Here is a 19,837-nt window from a genome sequence, read left to right as displayed (position 1 = left end):
TGCCGTTCACTTGCAATCATTTACTTTCCACTCTTTCTTCTCATACACAAGCTTTACTCCCTTGATAAAAACTACTCTGCTTCTAGCAACTTTCCTTCCATACTGTATATTGTTAAGACCTTCCATAAAGCATCTCCGTCAGCCATATCATATGCCTTCTCCAGATCCATAAATGCCACTTACAAATCCATCTGTTTTTGTAAGTATTTCTCACTCACATTCTTTAAAGCAAACACCTGATCCACATGTCATCTATACCACTTTTGAAACCACACTGCTCCTCCCCATTCTGATCCTTTTTACATGCCTTCACCCTTTCAGTCAATACCCTCCCATGCAACTTAACAGGTATACTCAGCAAACTTATTCCACTTAATTTGAACACTCACCTTTATCCCCCTTGCCTTCATGTAGTGCACTCTACATGCATTCTGCCAATCCTCAGGCACTTCACCATGATCCATATGTATATTGAATATCCTTACCAACCAATCAACAACACAGTCACTCCTTTTCTTAATGAATCCAACAGCAAAACCATCCACTCCAGCCTCCTTGTCACATTTCATCATAAGCAAGGCTTTTGCCACCTCTTCTCTCTTGACCAAACTGCTCACCTTGTCCCTCTCACATCACATACCACCCCAACTAAAACATCTTGCATGTTCCTTCCTCTTGACTTCCTGCGGTTAGTACCACCCAAAGGCTTCATTTTTCTCTTTCACTAGCAACTTTACTACTTCATTCCATCACTCACTACCCTCTCTTATCTGCCAACCTCCTACTTTTCACATACCACTTGCATGTTTTGCACATGCCATCACTGTGTAGCAACCCATGGTTGCTCCACAAAGTGTTACCTTACTAATGATGATCTGACTTGGTGGCAGGTCACACCAGATGACCTCACTCAATCCAGTAATCCCCAGAGAAATGAGTTTTGTGGCCTGACCCAAGGCTGCGCCATTGATAGTACTCCTTGACAGCCATACTCATAGTCCGTAACTGGCAGATCAAAAGATGCCTTCATAATTAGTGTTTAACATAATTTTTGTTCTTGGGTAGTAAGTGTTATTTCCTTATTGCTTATGTGTAAAAGTAGAGAAAAGTGTATTATTCCCTTCAAACTTAGTTTTTGCTTTTGTGACCAGGACAGTGATATTTTGAAATTTACCTATTTCCAATTGAACAACAGATGAATTTGCACATTTTTAGTCACATAAAATCAGAAGAACAACAACATTTGAATAGAAATTAACGTGTATATACACTAATGTTAAACAAAATTGATCACAAAAGATTTAGAAGTGAGTAGTTTTTCAAGATTTATGATTGTACTGTAAATCGCTTTCTTGAATCAGACCCCAAATGTAATCTTCCATCATGTTTTCGTTATATGTTCCTTGGTAGCGGTGTTCAAAGTCTAATATATCCTGACAGAAGCACTCACCTTGCTTCTCCAAATATGCCTCCATGTTCTCCTTGAATTTATCAAGATGGGCATCAAGGATCTGCATTTTGAGGGACATCCTGCAGCCCATTCCTTGCACTCCAGGATCTTTATCTGTGGTGTGACGAAGACACTGGCTTTGACCTTTGCCCTAGACAGCTCTGGGAAGAAATCTTGAAGGTACTTGAAGGCTGCAGACTCCTTATCTAGAGGTGTGACAAATAGTTTCATAAGGCCTAATTTTACATGCAGTGGTGGCATCAACACCTTCCAGGGATCTGCCAGTGGCTCCCACAGAGAATTCAGTCCTCTGTTGCCAGACTTTGTCTTGATCCCAGACTGGCATGCTGAAATATGCCTTGTAGGCCTCGCACTTCTTTTTCGTTCTTGTTTTGATAGATTGGCTGCAGACATAGCAAAATGCGTCTGCTGGACACATGCAGCCTCTAGATGCCAAATCAGAAAAATGTATGTATAGTATCCACCTAAGCAGCTACATCTAAACTGAACTGGTTGGATTAAGGCCCATATATTTTTTTTATTCATCTCTGGGGATAGGGGAGAAAGAAAGAGTATTCCCTGCATGTTGTAGAAGGCGACTAAAAGGGGAGGGAGCCGGTGGCTGGAAATCCTTCCCTCTCTTTTTTTTTTATTTTTTTTTTATTTTTTTTTTATTTTCCAAAAGAAGGAACAGAGAAGGGGGCCAGGTGAAGATATTCCCTCAAAGGCCCAGTCCTGTGTTCTTAACGCTACCTCACTAACGCGGGAAATGGCGAATAGTATGGATTTTTTTATCATTATTAGACATAATTGCTGTTTCCCATGTCAGAGGTAGCACCAGGAAACAGACAGAACATGGCCCATGCACTCATCTAAACATATGTATACATAAACGCCCACATATTCACATATACATACGTATACAAAACATATACATATATATACATACACTTATGCAGACATTACATACACATGTACATATTCATGCTTGCCTTCATCCATTTCTGTTGCTACCCGACCCCACAGCAGCATTGCTATCCCCTGTTTCAGTGAGGTAGTGCCAGCAGTACAAACAAAAAGGCCACATCCGTTCACAGTTTGTAGCTGTCATGTGTAATGAACCAAAACCACAGCTCCCTGTCCACATCCAGGCCCCACAGACCTTTCCAAATTTACCCCAGATGCTTCACATGCGCTCGTTCAGTCCATTGTCAGCATGTCGACCCCGGTATTCCACATTGTTCCAATTCACTCTGTTCCTTGCATGCCTCTCCCCCTCCTGTATGATTAGGCCCTGATCACTCAAAATCGTTTTCACTCCATCCTTCCACCTCCAATTTGCGTCTCCTGCTTATGTTTATATTGCTATTTATATTACTGGAAAGTTCTGTATCAGCTGCTCAAGACTGAATCTATCTGGAATATTCTGAATAATAGGCAGATTTCAAAATATAGGTCTTGATCACAAAAGCAAAATGTCAAGGGAATAATAGCTATTTTCTGTACTTTTTAAACATATTATTTTTATTTTTTTTTATTTATTTTGCTTTGTCGCTGTCTCCCGCGTTATAAAATAACACATTACTAAGGAACAACAACAACAAAAAAAAGTATAAATTTGTTACACATTGTTATATATTAGATGACCTGACTATTTCCATGAGAGGCAATGATTGTCCAGTCTTAACCTCTGTCCAGCATCTTAGAGAGAGGTCAGAGCTTGCGACATTTGGCTTCACTGTCTCGAATTACCTCTCGGAAGAGCACCCCTCCTAGACCTGACCTCACCACCTCTTAAATGCCTGGTTTTCTTCGCAGTATTGGAGCACAGGCATACAGGTGTGAAGCTTTTTGCAGGTGGTCACACTGGCCATAGGAACTGTTGATGGCCAGTCCTCATGTCCACCTGAATCCCCTGTTGTTGTATGTACCTGACCATCTCTCTGGCTGCCGTTTCCCCATCAATATGGGAGTGGCCAACTGTTATTCCACTATCACCAGGAGCTGAACTTTGCTGTACTCCTCTGCCAATGGAACCTCCATCCCCACCTATGGTCGGCTGCCTCTCATGCTGGACCTAGGCCTCCATATTCCTCCTACAGATGTGCCAGTGGGTTTTTCAGATGCAGAACTGACTTAATGTTCCACTGTCTTGCTCCTTAGAGAATGCCTTTCCCCAACACATCCCTCTGCACTGTCGGACCCCCAGACTTACATGGAAAGGCTGCATACCACACTCGCCAACATCCACCTTGTTCCATCCCACCATCTATCCAATCGGCCCATGTATGACCCTCGAAATCTCCTCTCTGTGATCCATGTTTTCATCAGGGTAGATGCTATTTGCTGACCCTTGCAGCAGCCATATGAAGGTCCTTTCAGAGTACTTATCTGAACCCCCAAACACTGTACTATTGAGCGCTATGTAAAGACAGAGGTCATTGCCATTAACTGCTTGAAACCTTCGCACTATGACACTCATGTCATAGTCCATAACTCACTTCCAACTCCCACCCATCCCTTTCCTCCTTCATATTCATCTCTTCCTCAGTTCCAGTAACACCAGCATCACCTCCAGATGATCTCCAGCTTTCTTTACTGGTGCAACATACCCCAGTCCTACAGCCAGGAGACATAGCATACCAAACCCCAGTGGGTGAGATCAGGGATCACTACTGCAAGGACTAGGAACCCAAAACATCATCATCACTGGATCCAGACCTCCACCTTCACCACCACCAGGAAGTTGTACCAGACCCCCAGGACCATGCATCAGACCACCAGGACCACACATCAGACCACCAGTACTACGTACTTGATCACCTTTTCTTTTCAGTAGCGGTCAAGTCTAGTCTCATGAAGTACATACATTTCCCCCACCTAGTCTTTGGTCTCCTCGTAATAAAATGGAGTGTCCACTTTCTGTCCATTACGCAGACAGTGAACTTCTACGACAAAGAAGATGGAGAGGGGGTATCATTGCATCATTATCTGACCTTCCGCCTCTCCAGTCCCTGTCAGCACTGGACAACCAGCTGACTATGCCATCTTAATCTCAAAGTGTTAGCTTACTGACGATGCCCTGACTTGGTGGCAGGTCATAGTGGGTGACCTCACCTGACCGAATGATCCACAGAGAAATAAGTTTGGTGGTCCAGCCTATGGCCGCACCTGTGCTATTACTCTTTGACATCTATACTTGTCCTCGGCAGTGGCAGCTCGAAAGATGCCACTGTGATTATATATGACCTGACTATTTCCATGAGAGTTGCTGCTCTTAAGGACAACCTAAGTTCAAGAGCTTGTAGAGAGGTCAGAGCTGGTAATATTTAGCTTCGACATCTCAAATTCCCTTTAGGAATAGCTACCCCTTCCAAACCTGTTTCGATGCCCCTTAGATTCCTGGGTATCACTGCAGGAAGGCAGTTAACTGGCTTTAGACTATAAGTGTACCATTCCAGTACCTGAAGACTTAGCCATGTGACTCCAGACTCAAGTCACCCTTAGGGCATCTCCTCTGTCAGCTGATGTCTCAACATGACTCCTGGCATTTCATCTTCCTGGCAGGTTTTATTGTGGTGCCTCATCTCCGACATCCACCTTTAGTAGGACTCTCGTGGGACATCACCTCCACCTGTCATGAGCAACAGCTGTGACAACAGGGGACCAACAGCCACACCTACTTGGTTTGCAGGAGCAACCTAAGCACAACTCTAGGAGCCTCCTACAACCCAAGCAGAAACTGGCAGCCACTACACACTCCAGGAGACTCCTACAACCCAAGCAGAAACTGGCAGCCACTACACACTCCAGGAGACTCCTGCAACCCAAGCATGAACCGGCAGCTGCTGCATAACTCCAGGAGCTGCGATATGTACCATACCCACCTCCTATAGGAGTTCCTCATCAACCTGGAAGCCACTTTTTTCTCCCATGTGCTCCTGCTTCATCTGGCATCCTTATCAGCATCACAAGCCTACCTTGTATTTCTCAACCTGCCACAAATGACCTCTCCTTTCCCACTGTAATCCTGCACCTCTAGTAGCTTATTGCCCCTTGTTACTTCATCATATATATCCTGTCCAATAAAGTACTGTTGTTGCTGTTAACGTGTTTCTGTGCCCTTCTCTCGGTTATGCCACTCCAGTAATCCATGACTAGAACACCTCACAAGTCTGCTTCCCTAAATATCTTCCATTCCTAAACCACTCCCTTCGCTTCATTTACTCTTACCTTTTGCCTTTCTGCACTTAATCTCACCTAGTATCTCCTCGCACAAGTCTTTTTCCAAGCTCACTTACTGCTCTCTTCAAAAAGTAAGATTAAGGAAAATGGCTTTTATGATTATTTGGACATCTGTCTGTTTATCCCCAGCCTGCTATGCCTTAAGAGTGTTATTCCCTTTATCATTAACTTATTCATTCCATTAAACAAATGTGACTTTTTGTTTTGTTTGTGGATATTTGAATAGTAATGCCATTAAATTGAAGTGGAGACTGAAGACCCAAGTGATATGAATTTTGCTTTCTTCAGCAGAAAAGGTCTTGAATATTTATCTTAAAGCTTATTTGTAGTATTATTGCTAATAGTCAGTTTTGTCTGTGGTGCATCTTTGCTTATGTACACCCCCTTCCCAGCATACATTTGAGTTCCATTCTGACGGACTGGTCAGATCTCGAAATGGACCTAAGTCGGACACATGTCAGCATGGTGTGTAGAATTCGTTTACCTATATAGCATTCTTTTAACCTACTCAATTTCTATCATGATTGTCCTGTTTTTTTTATTAACCAGCTGTATTATATGATTCTGTTGTTTGTTTTTACCTCTTTTAAAATACTTTAGTTAATATTTCATCAGTTTTATTTTTTTTTTATTTATATTTTTCCCAGTCGTATTTACAGAAAGTTGTAAGTCACATGATTGCATCCCTTAATTTACTTCATTTTCATCTAAACATTTTGTAACCCATCTTTCATACTCCTTGCATTCTTTCTGATTTATATTCTCGCTTTCCAGCACTTTTACCTCTCCATTCAATTCTTCTTCACAAGAAATGCAAAATGTTCAGAATCTCCAGAGTCCTTTCACAACCATAGCATCCAGTAAAACCTTTCTCAACCTCTTGTCCACTGGGCCACATAGTCAGAGTCTTTTACTCTTCCATCATTTCTCTTCCATGTATATATGTGCATCATTTTGTACTGAAAGAAGGTGTTTGTAAGGAATGAACGCCTCTCAGCACAGACATCCACATGATAACATTCATTCTTATTTACACCAGGTACTCCCCATTTACCAACTGTCGTGCCAGTTTCCTTCCATCCTACCTTCACATTTATATCTCCCATGACAACCACTTTTCTTTCCTCATTTCCATTTGTATAGTCATTCATATTTCTCCAGAAATGTTTCATTACATCCTTACCTCACACACTCTTCATATTTATTAGTGCATATACATATACCCATGCATACTTTACAGTTCCAGTCTTTACTTTCCCCTTCACTTTTCTTGATCCATTCCATCCAAGCTCTTTAACACCCTCCCATACTCTAGTTGATGGCACAATTGCACATCATTTTTTTCCTTCTTCCTTGATAATTTTCATTCATTCTCATACATACCACTCCTCTTTCCACACCCTCCTATGACTTGCATTTATTTTGTTTTCATTGTATAAACCCAGCCCATGGATATGAATTTTCACAATGCCAACACATTTATATTATGTCTTAAATTTTCCCCAAGCTTCCTCATTTTGCCCTCACGTCTCATCCCTCAACACTCAAAGCCTCGATTATTTGTCCCTTATACTCCTCGGCATGACTGGTGTGACTTAGAGCTTCACCCTTGACGAGCCACTGTGGCAGAGAACTACTCCAGTGCAGTTTTTCCTAGAGGCAGTGAGGCTCTCACATTTTCCAAAAAACTAAATCCTCAGTACACCTTAAGTGTTTGTCTGTTTTAAAAAACTTTTGCCCTTATGGGGTTGGGCAATACCTCTTCCTCCTGTTTCAACCATAAAGGTGTACTAATGAGGTCACTACAAGAAGGGGAGGGGGATGAGACTTGAATACTTCAGAAAAGTAGAGAATCCCTTTGAGATGCAGAAAGGCAACTTTTCTAATTATTGAGTCCCTTCTGCACTCGCAGTACATCCTAACCTCGTATGTGCCATTTGAAAATTTACTGGATAAACAAAATCCTATTGTATTTTACTTAATCTGTGATGGGAAAATGAAAGTTACCTCTATGAATAATTTGTGGACTCGGACATAAGCAGGGATTTCAAGTGAAGGTGGGAATGGTAGGGTTGTTGGTATGTTGCACCGAGCAGTGTTATGAGGGTGCATCATGTGACACAGAAAAGTCTAAAACATGCATTAGTTATACAAAACATTCCGTTAAGCTTATGGTATCTTCAGACCACAATCTGTGACCCATATGTTATTATAATCCTTAGTATTCCAAAATCCAAACTCTGCATACCTCAAGAGAATTACCTTTCAGTACTCTGCCTGTAATCATGTAACGAGATAGCACAGAATATGTGTAATTTTCATTAAATGAGACCATATTTTTATAACTATAAATCCTTTGTAAAATGATTTTGAACTATGAATAATGATGATAAAAAGAGCATTGGTGAAGGGGGCAATAGGGGAAGTAGTAACAGGTGCTGATGAAGTGAGAAGATGGAGTGAATATTTTGAAGGTTTGTTGAATGTGTTTGATAATGGAGTGGCAGATGTAGGGTTTTTGGTCTGGGTAGTGTGCAAAGTAAGAGAGTCAGGGAGAGTGGTTTGGTGAAGAGAGAAGAGGTGGTAAAAGCCTTGTGGAAGACAAGATTTGGCAAGGTGGTGGGTTTGGATGGTATTGCAGTTGAATTTATTGAGAAAGGTTAGTAAGGATATTCATTGTATGTATGGATCATGGTGAAGTGCCTGAGGATTGGTGGAATGCATGTATAGTGCAACTGTACAAAGGCAAAGGGATAAAGGTGAGTGTTCAAACTACAGAGGCATAATTTTGTTGAGTATTCCTGGAAAAATGTATGGCAAGGTATTGCTTTAGAGGATGAAGGCATGTATAAAGCATCAGATTAGGGAGGAGCAGTGTGGTTCCAGAAGTGGTAGAGCATGTGTGGATCAAGTATTTGCATTGAGGGATACTTAGAAAAAGAGATGGATTTATATGTTGCATTTATGGATCTGGAGAAGGCATATGATAGTGTTGGTAGAGATGCTTTGTGGAAGGGGGGGGGGGGGGGCAAGTATGCAGTATATTGGGGATGAGAGAGCTTTGGAAGTGTCAGTTGTTGTTTGCTGATGATACAGCGCTGGTAGCTGATTCGGATGAGAACCTGCAGAAGTTGGTGACTGAGTTTGGAAAAGTGCATGAAATGAGAAAGCTGAGAGTAAATGTGAACAAGAACAAGGTTATTAGGTTCAGCAGGGTTAAGGGACAAGTTAGTTGGGATGTGGGTTTGAATGGAGAAAATTTAAGGAAGTGAAGTGTTTTAGATATCTTGGAGTGGATTTAGTAGCAGATGGAATCCTGGAAGTGAAAGTGAGTCATATGGGGGTGAGGGGGGCTAAGGTTCTGGGAGCGATGAAGAATGTGTGGAAGGAGAGAACATTATCTCAGAGAGCAAAATTGGTTGTTTGAAGGAAGAGTGCTTCCAACAATTTTGTATGGTTGCGAGGCATGGGCTATTGATAAGGTTGTACGGAGGAGGGTGGATGTGTTGGAAATGAAATGTTTGAGGACAGTATGTAGTTTGAGGTGGTTTGATCAAGTAAGTAATGAAAGGGTAAGAGAGATGCTTGGTAATAAAGAGTGGTTGAGAGAGCAGGAGAGAATGTGTTGAAATGTTTGAACATATGGAGAGAATAAGCAAGGAAAGGTTGACTAAGAGGATATATGTGTCAGAGGTGGAGTGAAGAAGGAGAAGTGAGAGACCAAATTGGAAGTGGAACAATCAGGACCTGAACATATAGGAGGGTGAAAGGCATTCAAGGAATAGTGTGAATTGGAACAAAATGGTTTATGCGGATTGTTGTGATTTACAGGGGTCGACATGCTTTCAGTGGACTGACCCAGGGCATGTGAAGCATCTGAGGTAAACCATGCAAAGGTCTGTGTGGCCTGGATGTGGATAGGGAGCTGTGGTTTCGTTGAATTATATAACAGCTAGCAGCTGAGCGTGAACCGAATGTCGCTATTTTGTCTGTATTCCTGGTGCTACGTTGCTAATGCTGGAGATGGCAATAATGTTTCCTGTGGGGCATGGTGGTGCTGTGATTGGATGAAGGCAAGCAAGTATGAATATGTACATGTGTATATCTGTATGTGTATGTGTGTATATGTATGTTTATATGCTTTTTTTTTTTGCTTTGTCGCTGTCTCCCGCGTTTGCGAGGTAGTGCAAGGAAACAGACGAAAGAAATGGCCCAACCCACCCCCATACACATGTATATACATACGTCCACACATGCAAATATACATACCTACACAGCTTTCCATGGTTTACCCCAGACGCTTCACATGCCCTGATTCAATCCACTGACAGCACGTCAACCCCGGTATACCACATCGATCCAATTCACTCTATTCCTTGCCCTCCTTTCACCCTCCTACATGTTCAGGCCCCGATCACACAAAATCTTTTTCACTCCATCTTTCCACCTCCAATTTGGTCTCCCACTTCTCCTCGTTCCCTCCACCTCCGACACATATATCCTCTTGGTCAATCTTTCCTCACTCATTCTCTCCATGTGCCCAAACCATTTCAAAACACCCTCTTCTGCTCTCTCAACCACGTTCTTTTTATTTCCACACATCTCTCTTACCCTTACATTACTTACTCGATCAAACCACCTCACACCACACATTGTCCTCAAACATCTCATTTCCAGCACATCCATCCTCCTGCGCACAACTCTATCCATAGCCCATGCCTCGCAACCATACAACATTGTTGGAACCACTATTCCTTCAAACATACCCATTTTTGCTTTCCGAGATAATGTTCTCGACTTCCACACATTCTTCAAGGCTCCCAGGATTTTCGCCCCCTCCCCCACCCTATGATCCACTTCCACTTCCATGGTTCCATCCACTGCCAGATCCACTCCCAGATATCTAAAACACTTTACTTCCTCCAGTTTTTCTCCATTCAAACTTGCCTCCCAATTGACTTGACCCTCAACCCTACTGTACCTAATTACCTTGCTCTTATTCACATTTACTCTTAACTTTCTTTATATGCATGTATGTATATATAACAAGTAGTGGTGATGTGAGAAGGAGATGGAATGAGTATTTTGAAGGTTTGTTGAATGTGTCTGATGACAGAGTGGCAGATATAGGGTGTTTGGGTCGAGGTGGTGTGCAAAGTGAGAGGGTTAGGGAAAATGATTTGGTAAACAGAGAAGAGGTAGTAAAAGCTTTGCGGAAGATGAAAGCCGGCAAGGCAGCAGGTTTGGATGGTATTGCAGTGGAATTTATTAAAAAAGGGGGTGACTGTATTGTTGACTGGTTGGTAAGGTTATTTAATGTATGTATGACTCATGGTGAGGTGCCTGAGGATTGGCGGAATGCGTGCATAGTGCCATTGTACAAAGGCAAAGGGGATAAGAGTGAGTGCTCAAATTACAGAGGTATAAGTTTGTTGAGTATTCCTGGTAAATTATATGGGAGGGTATTGATTGAGAGGGTGAAGGCATGTACAGAGCATCAGATTGGGGAAGAGCAGTGTGGTTTCAGAAGTGGGAGAGGATGTGTGGATCAGGTGTTTGCTTTGAAGAATGTATGTGAGAAATACTTAGAAAAGCAAATGGATTTGTATGTAGCATTTATGGATCTGGAGAAGGCATATGATAGAGTTGATAGAGATGCTCTGTGGAAGGTATTAAGAATATATGGTGTGGGAGGCAAGTTGTTAGAAGCAGTGAAAAGTTTTTATCGAGGATGTAAGGCATGTGTACGTGTAGGAAGAGAGGAAAGTGATTGGTTCTCAGTGAATGTAGGTTTGCGGCAGGGGTGTGTGATGTCTCCATGGTTGTTTAATTTGTTTATGGATGGGGTTGTTAGGGAGGTAAATGCAAGAGTCTTGGAAAGAGGGGCAAGTATGAGGTCTGTTGGGGATGAGAGAGCTTGGGAAGTGAGTCAGTTGTTGTTCGCTGATGATACAGCGCTGGTGGCGGATTCATGTGAGAAACTGCAGAAGCTGGTGACGGAGTTTGGTAAAGTGTGTGGAAGAAGAAAGTTAAGAGTAAATGTGAATAAGAGCAAGGTTATTAGGTACAGTAGGGTTGAGGGTCAAGTCAATTGGGAGGTGAGTTTGAATGGAGAAAAACTGGAGGAAGTGAAGTGTTTTAGATATCTGGGAGTGGATCTGTCAGCGGATGGAACCATGGAAGCGGAAGTGGATCATAGGGTGGGGGAGGGGGCGAAAATTTTGGGAGCCTTGAAAAATGTGTGGAAGTCGAGAACATTATCCCGGAAAGCAAAAATGGGTATGTTTGAAGGAATAGTAGTTCCAACAATGTTGTATGGTTGCGAGGCGTGGGCTATGGATAGAGTTGTGCGCAGGAGGATGGATGTGCTGGAAATGAGATGTTTGAGGACAATGTGTGGTGTGAGGTGGTTTGATCGAGTAAGTAACGTAAGGGTAAGAGAGATGTGTGGAAATAAAAAGAGCGTGGTTGAGAGACCAGAAGAGGGTGTTTTGAAATGGTTTGGGCACATGGAGAGAATGAGTGAGGAAAGATTGACCAAGAGGATATATGTGTCGGAGGTGGAGGGAACGAGGAGAAGAGGGAGACCAAATTGGAGGTGGAAAGATGGAGTGAAAAGGATTTTGTGTGATCGGGGCCTGAACATGCAGGAGGGTGAAAGGAGGGCAAGGAATAGAGTGAATTGGAGCGATGTGGTATACAGGGGTTGACGTGCTGTCAGTGGATTGAATCAAGGCATGTGAAGCGTCCGGGGTAAACCATGGAAAGCTGTGTAGGTATGTATATTTGCGTGTGTGGACGTGTGTATGTACATGTGTATGGGGAGGGTTGGGCCATTTCTTTCGTCTGTTTCCTTGCGCTACCTCGCAAACGCGGGAGACAGCGACAAAGTATAAAAAAAAAAAAAAAAAAAAAAATGTATATATATGTGTGTATATTAGTGGGTGAGTCTTTCTTCGTCTGTTTCCTGGTGCTCCCTTACTGACGCAGGAAACGGTGATCAAGTATAATGATAATAATGAAGAAAAAAGAACACTGCTTTTTTTTCTATGACCCACATTGAAATGAAGTAAACATAATTACATTTTTTATGATATTAAAGCTCTGTTTCATGGGTAGTGTTCATATGCGAGGGAGGCATGTAATGATAGGGATAAGTGGAGACTCTTGCTGTGGCCACCCCCTTGATGTTAGTTCCCAGTGGGAACGGGCATCAGAGATATAGGTAGATAGATAGTTTATTAACATGTTAATGTTATTTTCTTATAAAGATAATATTTGAATAGTATTTCTTTTTTCATTCATACACATTCACTCTCTCCAGCATGAATGAGGTACCATCTAGAACAGGTGACTAAGCCTCAAAGGAAGATATATTCTGACTTAGCTTCTACAGATGTTCCTTCTTTTGGAAAGTAATTTAGTAGGGGAGGATTTCCAGCTCCTTACTGCTCCCATTCTTAGTTGCCTTGTACAACATGCAGAAGATACATGGTTTATTCTTTCTCCCATATCCCCAGGGATAATGTGAAATTAATTATTAATGCCCAATGAATTTTGATGTAGATTATATTTACAACATTTACATGTTCACAGGTGCCTGTTTTAAAACCAATGGAACTGATGGTTGAAGCTTCACCGAGGAGAATTTTTGCCAATGCACATACATACCATATTAATTCAATATCCATCAATTCAGATCAGGAAACCTATTTGTCTGCTGATGATCTCCGTATCAATCTGTGGCACATGGAAGTTACTGATCAGGTCAGTTATTAATTTTTATGTGCAGCAGGTTAGCTTTTGTAGGGCCTTCTAGCATATAAAGAGTGATGTATCATTTGAGACATCATTCTAGCATTGTTAACCATCATTTCATTATTCATCTCCCTTTATATTTACTTTAGATTGTTCATTTGACTGATTCTTTGAAATAAAGAATTTTGTATACACTTAAATGGAATTGCAGGTTTTTTAAGGTATGTAATTTAAATATTTTTGTTCATACTTGATGTGGGAGGTAAGTTATTAGAATCTGTGAAAAGTTTTTACCAAGGATGTAAGGCATGTTTACAAGTAGGAAGAGAAGAGGGTGATTGGTTCCCAGTGAATGTTCGTTAGTAGCAAGGATGTGTAATGTCCCCATGGTTGTTTGATTTGTTTATGGATCGGGTGGTTAGGGAGGTAAAAGCAAGAGTTTTGGAGAGAGGGGCGAGTATGCAATCTGTTGGGGATGAGAGGGCCTGGGAAGTGAGCCAGTTGTTGTTCGCCGATGATACAGTGCTGGTGGCTGATTCATGTGTGAAACTGCAGAGGTTGGTGACCAAGTTAAGAAAAGTGTGTGAAAGGAGAAAGTTGAGAGTAAATGTGAATAAGAGCAAGGTTATCAGGTCCAGGAGGGTTGAGGGACAAGTTATTTGGGATGTAAGTATGAATGGAAAAAGCTTGGAGGAGAAGTGTTTTAGAGTATCTGGTAGTGGATGTAGCAGTGGATGGAACCATGGAAGCAGAAGTGAGTCACAGGGTGGTGGAGGGGGCCAGGGTTTTGGGAGCCATGAAGACTTTGTGGAGGGAGAAAAGGTTATCTTGGAGAGCAAAAATGGGTATGTTTGAAGGAATAGTAGTTCCAACAATGTTGTATGGTTGTGAGGCATGGGCTATAGATAGGGTTGTATGGAGGAGGTTGGATGTGTTGGAAATGAGATGTTTGAGGACAATATGTGGTGTGAGGTGGTTTGATCAAGTAAGTTATGTAAAGGTTAGAGATGTGTGGAAATAAAAGGTGTGGTTGTGAGAGCAGAAGAGGGTGTATTGAAATGGTTTGGTCACATGGAGAGAATGAGTGAGGAAAGATTGACTAAGGGGATATATACCTCTGAGGTGTAGGGAACAAGAAGTGGGAGACCAAATTGGAGGTGGGAGGATGGAGTGAAAAAGATTTTGAGCAATTGAGACCTGAACATATTGGAGGGTGAGAGGCTTTTAAGGAGTAGATTGAATTGGAGCGATGTGGTATACCAGGGTCAACGTGGTGTCAGTGGATTGAACCAGGGCATGTGAAACATCTGGGGTAAATCATGGAAGGGTCTGTGGGGCCTGGATGTGGATAGGGAGCTGTGGTTTTGGTGCATTACACGTGACAGCTAGAGACTGAATGTGAATGAATGTGGCCTTTTGTGTCTGTTTTCCTGGCGCTACCTTACTGAAGCAGGGGATAGTGATGCTGTTGTCCTGTGTGGCGGGGTAGCTACAGGAATGGACAGTGGCAAGTATGTATGAATATGTACATGTGTGTGTATGCACATGTCTGTGCATATGTATATATATGTATGTCTATATGCGTATGTGGGCATTTATATATATATTTGTGTATATGAGTGGATGCGCCATTCTTCGTCTGTTTCCTGGTGCCACCTCGCCTACATGGGAAACAGCAATTATGTATAATGATAATGATAATAATTATATTTATTTATATATTTTGCTTTGTCGCTGTCTCCCGCGTTAGCGAGGTAGCGCAAGGAAACAGACGAAAGAATGGCCCAACCCACCCACATACACATGTATATACATACACGTCCACACACGCAAATATACATACCTATACATCTCAATGTACACATATGTATACACACACAGACATATACATAAATACACATGAACATAATTCATACAGTCTGCCTTTATTTATTCCCATCACCACCTCGCCACACATGGAATAACAACCCCCTCCCCCTTCATGTGTGCAAGGTAGCGCTAGGAAAAGACAACAAAGGCCCCATTCGTTCATACTCAGTCTCTAGCTGTCATGTAATAATGCACCGAAACCACAGCTCCCTTTCCATATCCAGGCCCCACACAACTTTCCATTGTTTACCCCAGACGCTTCACATGCCCTGGTTCAATCCATTGACAGCACGTTGATCCCGGTATACCACATTGTTCCAATTCACTCTATTCCTTGCACGCCTTTCACCCTCTTGCATGTTCAGGCCCCGATCACTCAAAATCTTTTTCAATCCATCTTTCCACCTCCAATTTGGTCTCCCACTTCTCCTCATTCCCTCCACCACCGACACACACATCCTCTTGGTCAATCTTTCCTCACTCATTCTCTCCATGTGACCAAACCATTTCAGAACACCCTCTTCTGCTCTGTCAACCATACTCTTTTTATTTCCACACATCTCACTCACCCTTATATTACTTACTTGATCAAATTACCTCACACCACATATTGTCCTCAAACATCTCATTTCCAGCACATCCACCCTCCTGCGCACAACTCTATCCATAGCCCACGCCTCACAACCATACAACATTGTTGGAACCACTATTCCTTCAAATATACCCATTTTTTGCTTTCCGAGATAATGTTCTCGACTTCCACACATTCTTCAAGGCTCCCAGAATTTTCGCCCCCTCCCCCATCCTATGTTTCACTTCCACTTCCATGGTTCCATCCGCTGCCAGATCCACTCCCAGATATCTAAAACACTTTACTTCCTCCAGTTTTTCTCCATTCAAACTTACCTCCCAATTGACTTGTCCCTCAACCCTACTGTACCTAATAACCTTGCTCTTATTCACATTTACTCATAACTTTCTTTCAAACACTTTACCAAACTCAGTCACCAGCTTCTGCAGTTTCTCACATGAATCAGCCACCAGCGCTGTATCATCAGCGAACAACAACTGACTCACTTCCCAAGCTCTCTCATCCACAACAAACTGCATACTTGCCCCTCTTTCCAAAACTCTTGCATTCACCTCCCTAACAACCCCATCCATAAACAAATTAAACTAACAACCCCATCCATAAACAAATTAAACTAACAACCCCATCCATAAACAAATTAAACAACCATGGAGACATCACACACCCGTGCCTCAAACCTACATTCACTGAGAACCAATCACTTTCCTCTCTTCCTACACGTACACATATATATAATTTTTTTTTTTTTTTTTTTTTTGCTTTGTCGCTGTCTCCCGCGTTTGCAAGGTAGCGAAAGGAAACAGACGAAAGAAATGGCCCAACCCACCCCCACACACATGTATATACATACGTCCACACACGCAAATATACATACCTACACAGCTTTCCATGGTTTACCCCAGACGCTTCACATGCCCTGATTCAATCCACTGACAGCATGTCAACCCCGGTATACCACATTGATCCAATTCACTCTATTCCTTGCCCTCCTTTCACCCTCCTACATGTTCAGGCCCCGATCACACAAAATCTTTTTCACTCCATCTTTCCACCTCCAATTTGGTCTCCCACTTCTCCTCGTTCCCTCCACCTCCGACACATATATCCTCTTGGTCAATCTTTCCTCACTCATTCTCTCCATGTGACCAAACCATTTCAAAACACCCTCTTCTGCTCTCTCAACCACGCTCTTTTTATTTCCACACATCTCTCTTACCCTTACGTTACTTACTCGATCAAACCACCTCACACCACACATTGTCCTCAAACATCTCATTTCCAGCACATCCATCCTCCTGCGCACAACTCTATCCATAGCCCACGCCTCGCAACCATACAACATTGTTGGAACCACTATTCCTTCAAAACATACCCATTTTTGCTTTCCGAGATAATGTTCTCGACTTCCACACATTCTTCAAGGCTCCCAGGATTTTCGCCCCCTCCCCCACCCTATGATCCACTTCCGCTTCCATGGTTCCATCTGCTGCCAGATCCACTACCAGACATCTAAAACACTTTACTTCCTCCAGTTTTTCTCCATTCAAACTTACCTCCCAATTGACTTGACCCTCAACCCTACTGTACCTAATAACCTTGCTCTTATTCACATTTACTCTTAACTTTCTTCTTTCACACACTTTACCAAACTGAGTCACCAGCTTCTGCAGTTTCTCACATGAATCAGCCACCAGCGCTGTATCATCAGCGAACAACAACTGACTCACTTCCCAAGCTCTCTCATCCCCAACAGACTTCATACTTGCCCCTCTTTCCAAAACTCTTGCATTCACCTCCCTAACAACCCCATCCATAAACAAATTAAACAACCATGGAGACATCACACACCCCTGCCGCAGACCTACATTCACTGAGAACCAATCACTTTCCTCTCTTCCTATATAAATATGTATGACTCATGGTGAGGTGCCTGAGGATTGGCGGAATGCGTGCATAGTGCCATTGTACAAAGGCAAAGGGGATAAGAGTGAGTGCTCAAATTACAGAGGTATAAGTTTGTTGAGTATTCCTGGTAAATTATATGGGAGGGTATTGATTGAGAGGGTGAAGGCATGTACAGAGCATCAGATTGGGGAAGAGCAGTGTGGTTTCAGAAGTGGTAGAGGATGTGTGGATCAGGTGTTTGCTTTGAAGAATGTATGTGAGAAATACTTAGAAAAGCAAATGGATTTGTATGTAGCATTTATGGATCTGGAGAAGGCATATGATAGAGTTGATAGAGATGCTCTGTGGAAGGTATTAAGAATATATGGTGTGGGAGGAAAGTTGTTAGAAGCAGTGAAAAGTTTTTATCGAGGATGTAAGGCATGTGTACGTGTAGGAAGAGAGGAAAGTGATTGGTTCTCAGTGAATGTAGGTTTGCGGCAGGGGTGTGTGATGTCTCCATGGTTGTTTAATTTGTTTATGATGGGGTTGTTAGGGAGGTAAATGCAAGAGTTTTGGAAAGAGGGGCAAGTATGAAGTCTGTTGGGGATGAGAGAGCTTGGGAAGTGAGTCAGTTGTTGTTCGCTGATGATACAGCGCTGGTGGCTGATTCATGTGAGAAACTGCAGAAGCTGGTGACTGAGTTTGGAAAAGTGTGTGGAAGAAGAAAGTTAAGAGTAAATGTGAATAAGAGCAAGGTTATTAGGTACAGTAGGGTTGAGGGTCAAGTCAATTGGGAGGTGAGTTTGAATGGAGAAAAACTGGAGGAAGTGAGGTGTTTTAGATATCTGGGAGTGGATCTGGCAGCGGATGGAACCATGGATGCGGAAGTGGATCATAGGGTGGGGGAGGGGGCGAAAATCCTGGGGGCCTTGAAGAATGTGTGGAAGTCGAGAACATTATCTCGGAAAGCAAAAATGGGTATGTTTGAAGGAATAGTGGTTCCAACAATGTTGTATGGTTGCGAGGCGTGGGCTATGGATAGAGTTGTGCGCAGGAGGATGGATGTGCTGGAAATGAGATGTTTGAGGACAATGTGTGGTGTGAGGTGGTTTGATCGAGTGAGTAACGTAAGGGTAAGAGAGATGTGTGGAAATAAAAAGAGCGTGGTTGAGAGAGCAGAAGAGGGTGTTTTGAAGTGGTTTGGGCATATGGAGAGGATGAGTGAGGAAAGATTGACCAAGAGGATATATGTGTCGGAGGTGGAGGGAACAAGGAGAAGAGGGAGACCAAATTGTAGGTGGAAAGATGGAGTGAAAAAGATTTTGTGTGATCGGGGCCTGAACATGCAGGAGGGTGAAAGGAGGGCAAGGAATAGAGTGAATTGGAGCGATGTGGTATACCGGGGTTGACGTGCTGTCAGTGGATTGAATCAGGGCATGTGAAGCGTCTGGGGTAAACCATGGAAAGCTGTGTAGGTATGTATATTTGCGTGTGTGGACGTATGTATATACATGTGTATGGGGGGGGTTGGGCCATTTCTTTCGTCTGTTTCCTTGCGCTACCTCGCAAACGCGGGAGACAGCGACAAAGTATAATAAAAATAATATAATAATTTTTTTCTATTTTGCATTGTTGCTGTCTCCTGCGTTAACAAGGTAGCGCAAGGAAACAGACGAAAGAATGGCCCAACCCACCCACATACACATTTATATACATACATATCCACACACGCATACATATATACACGTACAAAATTCATACTGTCTGCCCTTATTTATTCCCATCGCCACCTCACCACACATGGAATAACAACCCCCTCCCCCCTCATTTGTGCGAGGTAGTGCTAGGAAAAGACAACAAAGACCCCATTCGTTCACACTCAGTCTCTAGATGTCATGTAATAATGCACCGAAACCACAGCTCCCTTTCCACAACCAGGCCTCGCAGAAGATTCCATGGTTTACCCTAGACGCTTCACATGCCCTGGTTCAATCCATCGACAGCATGTAGACCCTGGTATACCACATCGTTCCAAT

General features: G+C 42.6%; 1 protein-coding gene across 5 annotated transcripts in view; it reads left to right on the top strand.

Annotated features, from left to right (window-relative positions):
- tws (protein phosphatase 2 regulatory subunit tws) overlaps positions 1–19,837 on the top strand; it is a 284,859-nt gene that overhangs the window by 112,371 nt on the left and 152,651 nt on the right. For all 5 annotated transcript variants that reach the window (XR_011715348.1, XM_071683743.1, XM_071683741.1 and 2 more), the window contains one exon: positions 13,292–13,462. Coding sequence is in view for 4 of the 5 variants with exons in the window: in XM_071683743.1 (XP_071539844.1) it covers positions 13,292–13,462 (171 nt within the window). In the remaining variant the exon portion in view is untranslated. The remainder of the gene's footprint in view (positions 1–13,291; positions 13,463–19,837) is intronic.

The sequence above is a fragment of the Panulirus ornatus genome, chromosome 37 (assembly GCF_036320965.1).
Source record: "Panulirus ornatus isolate Po-2019 chromosome 37, ASM3632096v1, whole genome shotgun sequence".
Lineage (NCBI taxonomy): Eukaryota > Metazoa > Arthropoda > Malacostraca > Decapoda > Palinuridae > Panulirus > Panulirus ornatus.
Note: the sequence above shows the minus strand (reverse complement) of the source record. Positions and strands in the feature narration are given on the sequence as shown.